This window comes from Amblyraja radiata, chromosome 27 (assembly GCF_010909765.2).
Source record: "Amblyraja radiata isolate CabotCenter1 chromosome 27, sAmbRad1.1.pri, whole genome shotgun sequence".
In the NCBI taxonomy this organism is placed as follows: Eukaryota; Metazoa; Chordata; class Chondrichthyes; order Rajiformes; family Rajidae; genus Amblyraja; species Amblyraja radiata.
Genome location: NC_045982.1, coordinates 32,389,197 through 32,404,368, shown reverse-complemented (window position 1 = coordinate 32,404,368; position 15,172 = coordinate 32,389,197). Strand labels below are relative to the sequence as shown.

At 44.6% G+C, this 15,172-nt stretch overlaps 1 protein-coding gene across 1 annotated transcript in view; it reads left to right on the top strand.

The window, feature by feature from the left end:
- grik3 (glutamate ionotropic receptor kainate type subunit 3) overlaps positions 1 to 15,172 on the top strand; it is a 579,584-nt gene that overhangs the window by 399,298 nt on the left and 165,114 nt on the right. The window contains exon 11 of the mRNA XM_033045484.1: positions 6,477 to 6,700. Within this exon, the coding sequence (XP_032901375.1) occupies positions 6,477 to 6,700 (224 nt within the window). The remainder of the gene's footprint in view (positions 1 to 6,476; positions 6,701 to 15,172) is intronic.

Sequence of the window (15,172 nt, the reverse complement as noted above, 5' to 3'; positions counted from 1 at the left end):
CAGTGCAAAGGTCCGAATTATGTAGCCGGAAATGCTGCTACCATTTTTCCAATTACTCTGTTACTTGTCGAATAGTTGGTAGTTCGTTGACCATTAAATTGTTGCATGATTGTGCCAATTCAACTATTTTGTCTCTTGGCAATGTTACAGTCACGTAGACTGAATTAATTGTGAAACTCAAGTAGTCCATGATTGTGGATGGCTTCAACTTAGATTTATCTGGATGTAAGACAATCCCAGGGTTTCGAATAACTGTTTGGTAGCTGATACAGCTAACATAGTCAATTCCATGGTCTTGCCTACCATTTAAGATATCATCAAGATATGCGATGACAATACGTTTTTGTCTTCTTAATATTGCCAGAGCTGGTTTTAGTATCTTGGTGAACAATCTTGGGCTGATGTGAACCCATTGGGTAACGCTTTAAACTGCTATAGCTGCCCCATCCAGGTAAATTTCAGGTATCTGCGATGATCCTTGTGAATGGTACTAAATAGTAAACATCTTTAAGATCAATGCTTGCCATGAAGTATCCTTTGGAAATTAGTTGTTTGGCAGTAACAACCGTTTCCATTTTGAAATGTATATACTTAACAAACATATTTAGTGAAGTTAAGTCAATGATGCGACATCCACCATCTTTTTTGGGTTTAGTGAATATATTTGATACGAATTCCAAGGGTTCATGTTTTCCCATGATACACTTTGTAATTAGTCTCACCAGTTCAGCTTGTCCCTCTCGTTTCTTTAACGGAGAGGGGAAAATACCCTCTGGGGTGAATGTTGAACTGGTGGCAATTTTTCTAGTATGAATTGTATTTGTATCCACTAATGCCATTGAGTATTTACTGATCACTCGTGATAGACTCCCGTGCTTCTTTAAACAGGTGTAATCTCCCCCCTGTTAGTATTACTCTATTCGCTGGTAGGAACCAGACCCACCTACCTCCATGGTTATGGGTATTCTTCTGTTTCCTGCCGGTCCAACGAGTGTTGCACGTTGTCTGACGTGGCGGTGACGTTGGGGGGTGGCGCATTTTCCATGGGGTCCGCTCTGGGCCCTTGGCTAAAGAAGACTTCCGGGGATAGAATGCAGACCCCGAGCTTTCATCAGTCCCATATGGTAGACGTCGTCTGATGGACGCGATGGGGTGCTGCTGCGTAGGAATTATTGTTTTTGGTTTGCTCGTCCCGGGCCTGCCCTCATGAGACCGAAAGTTTTTTAAAGCCTCTTCCATATCCTTCATATGCTTTGTGAGGTTTTGCCAAAGAGCAGTGGGTCTGGCTCAGTGGCTGGGGTATGCACAACCCCGCAAATTTAGGATTTTATGGCAGGTCTTATGATTTGTTTACGAAGGTTGTGGTCATCTCCGTATTTGGCCACGGAACGAGCAAACGATGAGATGGCTGACGTCTGGCTTTTAACGGCCTCCTGCACGTGGGGTTGCCACATAGCGGTCCACCACACCTAGCAGCTCTTCCTGTTCCTGCACCCCTTGCATACTCCCGAGATCTTCAGCCATCATCCCCTGTTCTTGACCAGCCCAGTCCTGGTCACCAAAGCTACCCTCTGGTAAGGAGGAAACAATGGACAGTGCACAAGGCACTGTGGAGGGAGTGCCTGAACTCCCCCTGCGAGGGCGCCCCTCACGAAGCGCGTCCCGCTGGGGCTCCTGCTCCAGGAGCCGCTCCATGCGGCTCATGCGGCTGTCTCCCCTCCCCATGCGGGTGGAGAGACGTCCCCGTCCGACAAGTCGGAAGCCACCGGCCGGACGCCTCTTCCGTGGCTTTACTTCCAGCCCGCTGCTCAGGCGCTAGCGGGGCTGGGCTCGGCACGGTGTCGGGATAGCGGAGCGCCTGGTAAGTGGTCCTACCCCCTTGTTGCTGCCCCCCCCCAGATGGAATGCTCCTCCGTGGAGTCGAGCGGGGGACAGGTTAGTCCAATAGCCTTTCTTCTCTGCCTGACAGCAGAAGGCTCCCTGTGAAAGAAAACCCGACCTCAGAGCTTACCTGACGGTCCGTTCTTTCACCTGTAGCGGGAGCGCCTGACTCCCGATGCGGCCGCTGTTGCACTGCTGAACGTAAAATGTCGCGCATGCGTGCTGAGCGGGCTCTTCACGTAGTCACTCACGTGACTCCGAAGTAAAATCAAGGACCGTTCTCATCTTGGCCTTTCCTTCATCATCCTGCTCCAGCAGAAGATAGAGAGACTTGAAAGTGCATACTACCAGATACAAGAACAGCTTCTTCCCGTCTGTTATCAGACTCTTCATAAGCTAGCGTACAGTCCCAATTCTCCAGCCTAATTCTTTGCGGGTATGAGTCTTATCTCTGGAACAGTAATGCTACATGCTGAGAACTATATTCTGCACTCATGCTTCTTTCTTTTCACGTTATCTTTTGTACCTGTGTTGGGCTTGAGTGTACTCATGTCCCAGAGATGCTGCCTGACCCGCTGAGTTACTCCAGCTTTTAGTGAGTATCTCCAGTGTAAACCAGCATCTGCAGTTCCTTCCTACACATTTTGTCCACACCACTGTGCAATCTCCTCAAGGAGATTTTGAAGGCTTCTAATTTGAAGAAGTTCTCCTCCTCTCCAACGATAGTTCTGCAACACTCTCTCTTACTGCTCTGGCCTTTTCTTGCCTCCAGTCACCCCCCACCCTCCCCCCCCCACCCTCCCACACCCATGTTACTTATACTTCCAGTCTAAAGAGGGGTTCCGATCACCAATTCCTTTTCTCTAGAGATGCTGCCTGACCCGTTGAGTTGCTCCAGCATTTTATGTCTATCTCTGGCATAAACCAGCATCTGCAGTCCCTTCCTACACATAGTATCATCTAACTTGACTGGCTAGCATGGAGACAAAAGCTTTTCACAGTACCTTGGTACACGTGACAATAATAAGCCTAATCCTAAACCTTACCTTCCAAAGATATAAGTCTGTGGACTGGAACCACCTCGCAATCTGTACACAGGCTAGTTCAAAGTTGGAATCATAAGTTCATAAATTCATGTGATAGGAGCAGAATTAGGCCATTCGACCCATCAAGTTTACTGCACCATTCAATCATGGCTGATCTATCTCTCCCTCTTAACCCTATTCTCCTGCCTTCTCCCCATAAACCCCTAACACCCATACTAATCAAGAATATATCCCTGCTTAAAAAATATCAATTGACGGCCTCCACAGCCTTCTGTGTCAATGAATCCCACAGATTCACCACCCTCTAACGAAAGAAATTCCTCCTCACCTCCTTCCAGAATCTGCTTCTGGTTACCTGTTGTGATAAGCATGTTGAAGTCTGAGTCTCTTAAGAGCTCATCAGAACTCCGATTTTATTCCAGAAAAGTGGTCCTGTCTTCAGTTGAGAAGCACAAATTAGTTTTAATTGACCTCAATTTAATATGAAACAAAAACATGCACAGGGATTAATGCTGTAATTATCTAAATCTCTTTGAAGCGAGAGGTATTTTGTACATATATTGGTCAAATTCATTCATCATCAAGGAAGACACGAGACAAATTACTGTATATCTTGCCTCTTACAGTTAAATAAGTTGTCCTTCAACCAGACTGGTCAACGTGACCTACTCTAAGTGGACGGTTGAGCTGATAATGAAAGTAGTTTCTTCTCACACTGCCAGTGCGTGCCATGAGGAAAAGACTGAATACAGGTGTAATGCCTGAATGTGTTATCTTGATTAGTAAGTGTGTCAATGTGGTGGTGAATCTGTGGAATTCATTGCCTAAAGGCTGTGGAGGTCAAGTCAATGGATATATATTTAAGGCTGCGATAGATAGATTATTGATTAGTACAGATGTCAGGGGTTATGGGGAGAAGGCAGGAGAATGGGGTTGAGGGGGAAAGATAGATCAGCCATGACTGAATGGCAGAGTAGACGTGATGGGCTGAATGGCCTAATTCTCCTCATAGAAGTTATGAACTTATGAATCAACTTATTGATCACCTTCAGTTGTAAACAGTGCGAGTAATCATCACTTGCCCAATTCTGCAGAGTAGGAGCATTGGGTCCAACCTTTGTTCCACCTTCCATCACAGTGAGGAATGTGGAGGAGTCACTGTGGTGGATGTTTATGTGAAAATGTATTTTATGTGTTCTGTTGCTTTTTATTGGCATGGCTGTATGGCAAATGAAATTCCTCGTATGTTGCAAAACATACTTGGCTAATAAAATATGATTATGATTATGATGGTTATGAAACATGTGCCAATATGATTGACCATGCTTCAGAACCAGAATCACACTTTATTCGCCAAGTATATAAAGAAGAATAGTGAAATAAAATATTCCATTTCACCAAAGGCATAAAAAAAGGCATGAGGAGGGAATACTCAGTAGTTCAGCCACAGGAAGAGACAAGCACATTTGTTGAATACTGCTATGAGAAACTGACTGATCATTTCATAATCACCAATAGTCCAACGGTTCTGAAGCTGGACCAGAAGTGAAAACTAAGCACAAGGAACTGCAGACGCTGCTTTACAAAAAAGACACAGTGCTGGGAGGAATCACAGAAGGGGAGAAGAGGGAGAGAGTCTCACAGAACTCCAATTGGAGAAAGGAGGAGGACGTCTTCAAAGTAGAATTACGTTGGGGAGGTTTTGCAGCGAAATAGCAAATTGTAGACCAGGAATCACAGAGAGGGAAAAGGTACATGAATTGTGATAGATGGGTTTAGGTTTATTCTTCTTCTTCTTGCGTATGATGTGCACAGCCTAAATGTTGTAGATCAAGGGTGGACATCCAGGCCAGGACAGCGTCACTTACTGGGTGGATGGCTTTAATGCCACCAGGGAAAAGCCTCAGTTGGCAGTCATTCACGATGTGTGAGGTCAGGATTTCCGCAGTCGCAAGCAGGGCTGTCTGTCACCCCCCACTTATGCAGGTGATGGGTTGTTCTTGCGTGGAGGGTGTGGCTTCTGTTCAGGGTTAGCCATTGCTTGTGATGGAGGTCAAAACCTGGTGGTTTCACTGTGGGGTCTATGATGACCTCTCCGTTGTTGGTGTCGGCATCTTTCCAGGCTCTGCTCCACTCAGTCTTGGAGTCAAAGACTTCCAGGGATATAACGGACGACCAGATGGGTTTGCGGGACTTCAGGTGCATGTTGGGCAGGTTGTTCAATTCAGCATGGATGGGAAGGTCAGTGATAGCTTCCATGGTGCACCAATATTTCAACATCCTCTCCCTTCTGTGTCTGCTGGGAGGGGCTATATGAGTGAGGACAGGGAGCCTCGGCAAAGGTGTTGTCTTAAGCGTCCCTGTGATGACCCACATTGCAGAGTTAAGGACAGTGTCAACTCGTTTGGTCTGGCAGCTAATAATAATCGATAATAAAAAATAAGAATCAAGTATTCTTGATTAGTACAGGTGTCAGAGGTTATGGGAAGAAGGCATGATTGAATGGCGGAGTAGATTTGATGGGCCGAATGGCCTAATTCTACTCCTATTCCTTATGACATGTACCAAGGTGACACAGCTTTGTATTGTGTGCTAACCAATCAAATCAGATAATACTATTCAGGTCCACCACCGATTTACCAGCATCCTTAGTTCCAGAGCCTTTCTGGATTACCCGTTTTGCTGGACCAACAGAGGTCATGTCCTCCAAGAGGAATTGAACGGTGCCGGTACAATCCAACTAGGCTGCCAAGGAGCCGAGATACCGGCCAGCAAAGTTGGCCGTGGAAGTCGACTATGGAATCAGATCAGGCGGCAAATTCGACCCGCTGATCAGAAATCTGTCCGTGGAAGTCCCAATGAGGCCGTGATCGGACGCCTCACCCAGCCTCGGTACAACTTTTTCAGGGGGACTTTCCGCGGGGAAATTTCAAGCGCACTCTCGTAATTTTGCCAGGAGTAAAGAAGTTGCCAGACCAAGAGTTATCAGAAAGTCGGTGGTGGACCTGTACATAACCACAATTAATCCAAACTCAAGTACAACAGGTAGAGGAAAGAGGAAGATATAAATATGGAATGTATTTTTCAGCATTGTAGCACACCAGTTCCAGAGACCCTGTTGCACAAATTTGCCTTTGCTGGAAAGGTAGGATTAACATTTGTTAGTGAGATCTTTCCTTCAGAAGGATGGAAGTTGGGAGGACCAGATCTGTGCATCTGGTAGGACAACCTCTGATCGAATTCAAACTCCATACCACCCTGCTGACTGCATTGTACTGGACCTCTGATTTATTTGCACATTCATCCCTCTGTTATTCTGTTGTCGGTGTATTACTGTTACAGGTATATATCACTGCCATCAATCTGACAAATAAAAGTGTTTAATTGCAGGAAACAGAGAGGGCTTCTGACACACATATAATATGTGTGATTTGTGGTTATTTAATGACGCTGCTCCACATTGCAAATCATCTGCGCACTTTCAATGAAATGCAATTTAAAAATAAGATTGATAAAAGTTTTCTTTAATGAGCATCTTTCCCTCCACAGAAAGCTGACCTTGCCGTCGCTCCGCTCACCATCACCTACGCCCGGGAGAAGGTCATTGATTTCTCTAAGCCCTTCATGACGTTGGGGATCAGTATTTTGTACCGAAAATCGAATGGAACAAACGCTGGTGTCTTCTCCTTCCTCAACCCTCTCTCTCCAGATATATGGATGTACATCTTATTGGCCTACTTTGGAGTCAGTTGTGTGCTCTTTGTCATAGCCAGGTAAGATGGAGTTGACATTAAACTCATAGCTTTGTGACTATAGACTATAGATATAAATTTAGTTTAGTGCCAAAACAGACTATTTGGCCCACCGAGTCCGCACCAACCAGCGATCCTCGCACATTAACACTGTCCGCTACACACTAGGGACAATTTACAATATTACCAAAGCCAATTAACCTACAAAACTGTACATCTTTGGAGTGTGGTAGGAAACCGGGGTACCCAGAAAAAAACCCACGCACGTCACGGTGGGAATGTACAAACTCTGTACAGACAGCACCCATAGTTAGGATCAAACCCAGGTCTCTGGCTCTGTCAGGCACATGCTCTACTGCTGCACCATTGTGCCATTCTGAAAGGCGGAGTAGACTTGTTGGACCAAATGTCCTAATTCTGCTCCTATCACTTATGAATTTATTCAGTCATCTCTCCATCTTTTATACATTTTTGCCAAAATATTTAATATGTATACTTTGCTCCTCAATTTCACCTCAAATAAAAATATTAATGAACTGGGTGTATGATTATGCAGCACTATTACAATGTCCTAGGACATACCTTTGAAAACAGGACACAAAGTTTGGTTTCTCTATCAATTGCTTGGAGACCAAGATATTCCTCAGGGAGGATGGGGCATTTGGTCACTGGCATTTAATCATTTTGCATGGTGGCGCAGCGGTAGAGTTGCTGCCTTACAGTGCCAGAGACCTGGGTTCGATCCTGACTACGGGTGCTGTCTGTACGGACTATGTAAGTTCTCCCGGGGACTTTCGTGGGTTTTCTCCGGGTGCTCCAGCTTCCTCCAATACTACAAATATTTACAAGTTTGTAGGCTGATTGGCTTGGTAAAATTGTAAATTGTCCCTAGTGTGTGTAGGATAGTGTTAGTGTGCGGGGATCGCTGGTCGGCGTGGACTCGGTGGGCAGAAAGGCCTGTTTCTGCACTGCATCTCTAAACTAAACTAAACTAAACTAAAGCAAGATTGTTTGGTTTGTATATCTATACTGGCATTTATTTTCCATCAAGGTTCCACTGAATGATGGTTTTCAATATTTGTACAGCATACCAATGGGCCAGTGGTCTGCCGGGATTGAGGAGAATCACTCACCTCTTCTCATTGCAACCTCTTGACCAGAGCTATCTGACGTTACTTGTGTCTGGCAGGGCCACTCTCTTAAAATATTGTTCATTCTTTGGTATGTTCTTCGAGCAGTGAGATGGGCTATTGGAGAGTGAGATGGGCCATCGGGGAATGAGGAGGACCTTTGAGGTGCGAGGAGGGACGTTGGGAGCTCCCGGTGAAAGCTGCGGGGCTGACCAAGTGAGGACCAAGTGGCGGGCGGCCAGCCGGCATCTCACTCATAATAATAAAGTATTATTCAGCACTGAGATTAGGAGAAACCTCATCAGTTTGAATCTGCGGAACTTTCCAATAGAAAGGGCTGTAGACAATTTTCTTGATGCGAAAGATGTCAAGGGCTGTAGGAAGAGCACTTGAACTCGGAGTAAATGATCGAGCAGGTTTGTAAAGTATAATCCAGCATTGAGATTAAATATGGAGAAAAGTTGATGATGAAGGTATCGCTTTCACACCCACTGATCGTGCAGAGGCCTGCCGCCCCCTGGCTTGACAACTCTGGATGCTCTGCATTGTCCCCACTGTGTAGGATAGTGTTAGTCTGCGAGGATCGCTGGTCAGTGCGGGCTCGGTGGCCCGGAGGGCCTGTTTCTGCGCTGTATCTCTAAACTAAATTAAAAACACATGGCAGAGATAGATAGATTCATAATTAGTACGGGTGTCAGGGGTTATGGGAAAAGGCAGGAGAATGGGGTTAGTAGGGAGAGGTTGATCAGCCGTGGAGGAGACGTGATGGGCCGAATGGCCTAATGCTGCTCCTATCACATGACCTTATGAAAGTTGATGCCTTTGTTCCAAACAACCATGACACCCTGAGCTTTGCAACTTGGCGGTTATGGGGGCAGGAGTAGGTGCAGTGGTAGAGTTGCTGTCTTACTGTGCCACGGACCCAGGTTCGATCCTGACTATGGGTTTTGTCAGCATGTAGTTTGTATGTTCTCCCTGTGACTGCGTGGGTTTTCTCCGGGTGCTCCGGTTTCCTCCCATACTCCAAAGACATGCAGGTTTGCAGGTTAATTGGCTTTGCTAAAATTGTAAGTGCATAGAATAGAGCTAGTGTACTGGTCGGAGTGGACTCCTAGGCCGAAGGTCCTGCTTCCGTGCTGTATCTCTCTAAAGTCTAAAGTCTTAAGTAATATCAGTACAGGCCAACAGGCATGCATAATATACCAGATTTCAAGTTTAGCATTGGAAAGAGACTGTTCTTACCACAAGGTTATCTGATTATCTCTTGATTTAATTGTAAACACAGTACTGTATATAAAGCTATGTAATGTTGCTTTGTGCAATCCACTGCTTCCTCATCCACACCAGGGGATTTAGGGTCAGCACCATTTAGTCTCCATTGACTGACCCCGGATTCCAACCAAAGATAGACACAAAATGCTGGAGTAACTCAGCAGGACAGGCAGCATCTCTGGAGAGAAGGAATGGGTGACGTTTCGGGTGGAGACCCTTTCTCAGTCCCAACCTGAAACATCACCCATTCCTTCTCTCCAGAGATGCTGCCTAGTCCTGCTGAGTTACTCCAGAATTTTGTGTCTATCGTTGGTTTAAAACAGCATCTGCAGTTCCCAGATTTCAACCATCCTGCTATCGACGTTAACACACGTATATCAGAGGCATCCGTGCAGACTGCGCAGATAGCGAGTCATTGCTCGTAAACAGTTTATCGTAAATACATCATTCCAGTTTTATGCAGATCGAAATATCAGAGTCAAAAGAAGTCTCAGGCTGGTATTTGTTGCCTATCATCATGTACTGTCTCTGTTGTGGTATGACAGAGGCTTATCTGACTGCAATTTAATACCTAAACATCGATAGGTATAATAAGGCAGATGACAATCCTGATGCATGGCTTTCAATGTAATTGGATTGTGGCAGTGCCTTTCCTACAATCAAAGATAAGAGCACAAAAATAAAGAGCAGATAAGAAAAATATCTAGCTTAAAATTAATTAGAAGTATAGGTTCATGTTGCTAATCTGTGTTCCAACAGTCTGTTTTTGTAGATTTGGTTCAGTGGCTTTTAAGTTGAAATCTTTGATGGGGTGACAGTGTGTATTACAACCCATCAACTCTGGCAACGACCAGAATGTGTATTAGAATCCATCAACTCTAGGAACGTCTAGAAGAATGATTTTTTTCTCTCGCTGGTTGGGTTTAAGATAATATGCTGCGAATTACATCTAGATGTTAACACTGTCTGCCGTTTGATTCTTAATCACGAGTAAAAATCAACAAGCAGAGAGGAACTTCAGCTCGACGGACTGAAGGAAATGAGAATGTCAGAAGAACAAGCTCATTTCTGAAATTGAACAAAGGCTATGATGTAAAGGCTGTAAAGTTCAGTTGCATTGCACGCTTTGGCAGGGGGAGGATGGGGTGACATATGTCGAACTGTGCCCAATTCAGAATCCAATGTGTGGGAGATTTATAGACTTAGGCTCTCACATAATTAAGAAGGATGTAAACGGCCTGTATGTCCCACTTACGCGATTTTTTCGGCGACCGCCGGCACCCGTCATAGTCGCAACAGGTCGCCGAAAATTTCCGAAATGGTGAAAATCCAGCGGCGACCAGAAAAAGGTACGACTCTTTGGGCGACCAATCACGACCATTCAGGCGTCACGTGGCGACATGTCGCGGGGTGCCGCCTGTACGGCCGTGAGCAGTCGCGGCAAGTTGAGGGTGCCGGCAAGTCGACGAAAAAAATCGTGTAAGTGGGACAGGCCCTTAAATTGCTCATTATGCCCTTGATATATTTTGCGTCGAGAAGTTTGTAACGTTCTGGGAGGCATTGACAAGGTAGACCTATTTCCCAGGGTGAAAATGTCAAAAAGGAATGGGCATAGCTTTAAGGTGAGAGGAGCAGTCTTTGGAGACGGGTAGGAGCCAAGCCTCGGACAAAGCTCCCATTCCAGGCAGATTCCCAGGTCCATGGCGGGTGAGCCTGTTGCCGAGCTATGGTCACTTTTAAGAGGCTTTTTTTAGATAGGCACATGGCTATGCAGGGAATGGGGCGCTATGGATCAGAGGAGTTTAGTTTGACTTGGCATCATATACGGCATGAACATTCCGGGGCAAAGAGCCTGTCGCTGGGCTGCACGGTGCTATGTTCTATTATTGCTGATATCCATCAGTCTGGAGAATTACTGAAGGGATACTAATGCCAAATTAAACTTCGAACCAACTTCACACCACTTGGTCACTGCCCAGGGAAGATTGGTGGCAAAAAGGATACTTAAAGGGATGACGATTTAAATGGATCATTAGTTTCTTGCAGGTTATTGATATAAGCAAAATTGTGATTTGTACTTCCATACCTTTCTTCAAGTACATGGGCTGCCGTATGGATGATGCCGAGGAGTTAGCATTGTCTTCTCTCAAAAACCCAGTAATTCCAAGTCTAACCTGTCATGAAGAAGGGCCCAAATGCTAAACATTCCCTGTCCATTCCCTCCACAAGTGGTGCCTGACCCCCTGTGTTCCTCCAGCACTTTGCATTTTACTAAAATGTCAGCATCTGCAGTTCCTTGTTTAGTTTAGCTTGGCACGGTTTTAATTTATTACCACGTGTACCGAGCTACAGTGTAGTGTGTTAGCCATTATGTCTCTAGAGTTTTATCAGTTTTGTTAACATAATTTGAATAATTTACTCGGCTCACTCTATATGTCAAAGACAAGCTTTGATTTAAACTGACTCAATCTCTGAGATTAGACAAAAGAGCTGGAGTAACTCAGCGTGACGTGCAGCATTTCTGGAGAGAAGGAATGGGTGACGTTTTGGGTCGAGACCATTCTTCAGACTACGGGTGCTGTCTGTAGGGAGTTTGCACGTTCTCCCTGTGACTGCCGAGGTTCTCTCCAGGTGCTCCAGTTTTCTCCCACATTCCAAAGAATCTCAGAAGCTTTGGCTGATCCATCTGCACAGAAAGGGAATTTGGAGATCATCTTAGCCAGTTCCTTGGGATAGAGAAAGACCAGCTTCCACCATGTTTCTATAAGTGCTGTCGTGGCTGATGGGGGCCATTGGGGAACAGCCCATTCTTCCACAGGTGGAGTAGAAGGTACTTGAAGGGGTAAGAGGTGAATATTTTCCTTTTGCTCTGACAACCAAATTCTGTGGTGGTGCATTGGAAGCAATGGTGAAAATCATCATTCAAAGTCATTGCTATCTAGCTTTCAATGTACAGTGAGTAATCCACAGTTACCAGGGTCATGAAGTGGACCTTTATAGTTGAGGGGTGGTGTTATACAGCAGAGCTTGGTTGATGTGGCACCTTACTTAATGGATGCTTAGTGTAAATACCTTTCCATCAAAGTCAATGATGAGTGAGAGTGAAGGGTCTGAACAAACCAGCGGCACAGCGGTAGAGTTGCTGCCTCACGGCGCCGGTTCAATCCTGACTACGGGGTGCTGTCTGTAAGGAGTTTGCACGTTCTCCCTGTGACTGCCCGGGTTTTCTCCGGGTGCTCCGATTTTCTCCCACATTCCAAAGACATGCAGGTTTGTAGGTTAATTGGCTTCTGTAAATTGTCCCCAGAGTGTAGGATAGGACTAATACAAGTAACTATTGGTCAACGTGGACTTGATGGGCCACGCTGTATCTCTAAAGTAAAGTAAGCTAAAAACTTAACACACTGGCAAGTATACAGAGATGTAGTGATACCATGAATATAAATTATACTTTTTTATCTGGAAGAGTGAGACTTCTAGTGCATAATGTTGCTTAGAAAAACAGTTTTTGTCAAATACTAAATTAGAGGATTATTACCAGAGGTTGGCTTATACACCTTTGCACAAATCTATATCCATAGGCCACTTAATATGTTTTTATATTTGACATTGGTATTGGTGACATCTTGACTGATGGAGTTGATGCTGAGAAAATACCCTTGCGGTACCCATGAAGCACAAAATAATCTTCAGTGGACTGCGATTGTTGCTATTTGCCTCACAATGTTTCTTCTTCACCAATAGGAAAATGATTCAATTATCATTTTCTGCAGTCATAATTAATCATTTTTTGTTTATGCAGTTTAGCATTAGTGTCTTCAAAGTCATTGAATAACCCCCCTGCAGTGTTAAACCACTTTCTTTCACATCTTTGAAAGTAATTTTGCTTTGAATGAGATAGTGATACAGCGTGGAAATCACAATCACAATCACAATAACACTTTATTAGCCAAGTCTAGGAATTTCATTTGCCAAGTCAGTCATACAAATAAAAAGCAATGGAACACACAAAATACATTTTAACATAAAGATCCACCACAGAGGCTCCTCCACATTCCTCACTGTGATGGACAGTGAAAAAAAGTTCAATCTCCACCCTTCAGCCCAACTAGCTAACACCGACCACCAATGTCCCAGCTACACTAGTCCCACCTGCCCGCGTTTGGCCCATATCCCTCCAAACCTGTCCTATCAATTACCTGTCTAACTGTTTCTTAATCCAACTGTTTCTTAAAATGTTTCTGGGCAAAGGTGTTGATGGGGACAATATTCAAAGTACACTTACTAAGTTATTCTGATGGGATTCCTCATTGTTTGGCCATTGGCTTCACAGATATAATATTAAATGATGAACTTTGTCATCATAATAAATAGCCAGAAAACAGACAGGGTGGATGTTTAATATGTTCAAAGTAACAGTAGCAAATTTGCATATGACACAAAGCTGGGTGGCAGTGTGAACTGTGAGGAGGATGCTATGAGAATGCAGAATGACTTGGACAGGTTGGGTGAGTGGTCAGATGCATGCCAGGTGCAGTTTAATGTGGATGAATGTGAGGTTATCCACTTTGGTAGCAAAAACAGGAAGGTAGATTATTATCTAAATGATGTCAAGTTGGGAAAAGGGGAAGTACAAAGGGATTTGGGGGTCCTTGTTCATCAGACAATGATAGTAAGCATGCAGGTACAGCAAGCAGTGAAGAAAGCGAATGGCATGTTGGCCTTCATAACGAGAGGAGTTGAGTACAGGAGCAAGGAAGTCCTTTTGCAGTTGTATAGGGCCCTAGTGAGACCACACCTGGAGTATTGTGTGCAGTTTTAGTCCCCTAATTTGAGGAAGGACATTCTTGCTATGGAGGGAGTGCAGCGTAGGTTTACAATGTTAATTCCCGGGATGGCGGGACTGTCATACGTTGAGAGAATGGAACGGCTGGGCTTGTACTTTCTCGAATTTAGAAAGATGAGAGGGGTCTTATTGAAACATAATAGATTATTAAGTGTTTGGACAAGCTAGAGGCAGGAAACATGTTCCTGATGTTGGGGGAGTCCAGAACCAGGGGCCACAGTTCAAGAATAAGGGGTAAGCCATTTAGAATGGAGATGAGGAAACACTTTTTCACACAGAGAATTGTGAGTCTGTGGAATTCTCTGCCTCAGAGGGCGGTGGAGGCCGGTTCTCTGGATACTTTCAAGAGCGAGCTAGATAGGGCTCTTAAAGATAGCAGAGTCAGGCGATATGGGGAGAAGACAGGAGCGGGGTATTGATTGGGGATGATCAGCCATGATCACATTGAATGGCGGTGCTGGCTCGAAGGGCCGTTTGGCCTACTCCTGCACCCATTGTCTATTGTCTATTAATATGAGACAGTACATTTGACAGTACAGTAATCCTTTAAATGACAAGTGTGATTTCAGGAGATTGCCTTCAGAGTATCCTCTGTTCCTGACATTTTAATTACACCAGAATAACTAAAGCAGAAGGGGATTAGTAATAGGATTACATTTGAATGGAATACAGATGACATTTGTGGTACCAGGATTTATTAGGAAACTGTTAATCAATCCCTGCAGCAATTAATAGCATATTTAATATATATTAGGCTCAGCCAGACATGGCGTTTTATTTATGACTATATTACAAAGTGTATGCTCGTAGACTGTTAATACCATAGGAGTCTGGGGAAAATGGGACTCAACCCGAAATGTCACCTACTTCTTTTCTCCAGAGATGCTTTCTGACCTGCTGAGTTTCTCCAGGTTTTTGTGTCCATCTTCGATTCAAGATAGTCTTCAGTTGGTAAGAAAGTGGGTGAGGGATGAGTACTTCAGAGTTCTTTAGTATGTAGACACTTCAGTGTCTGATATATTTAACACTTTAGATTTAGTTTAGTTTAGAGACACAGTGTGGAAACAGACCCTTCAGCCCACCGAGTCCGCACCGACCAGCGATACCTACACCCTAATGCTATCCTACACACACTAGGGCCAATTTATGAGCCAATTAACCTACAAACCTGTACGTCTTTGGAGTGTGTGCTCCTGGCGAAAGTCCACCAGGTCACGGGGAGAACGTACACATTCTGTACAGACA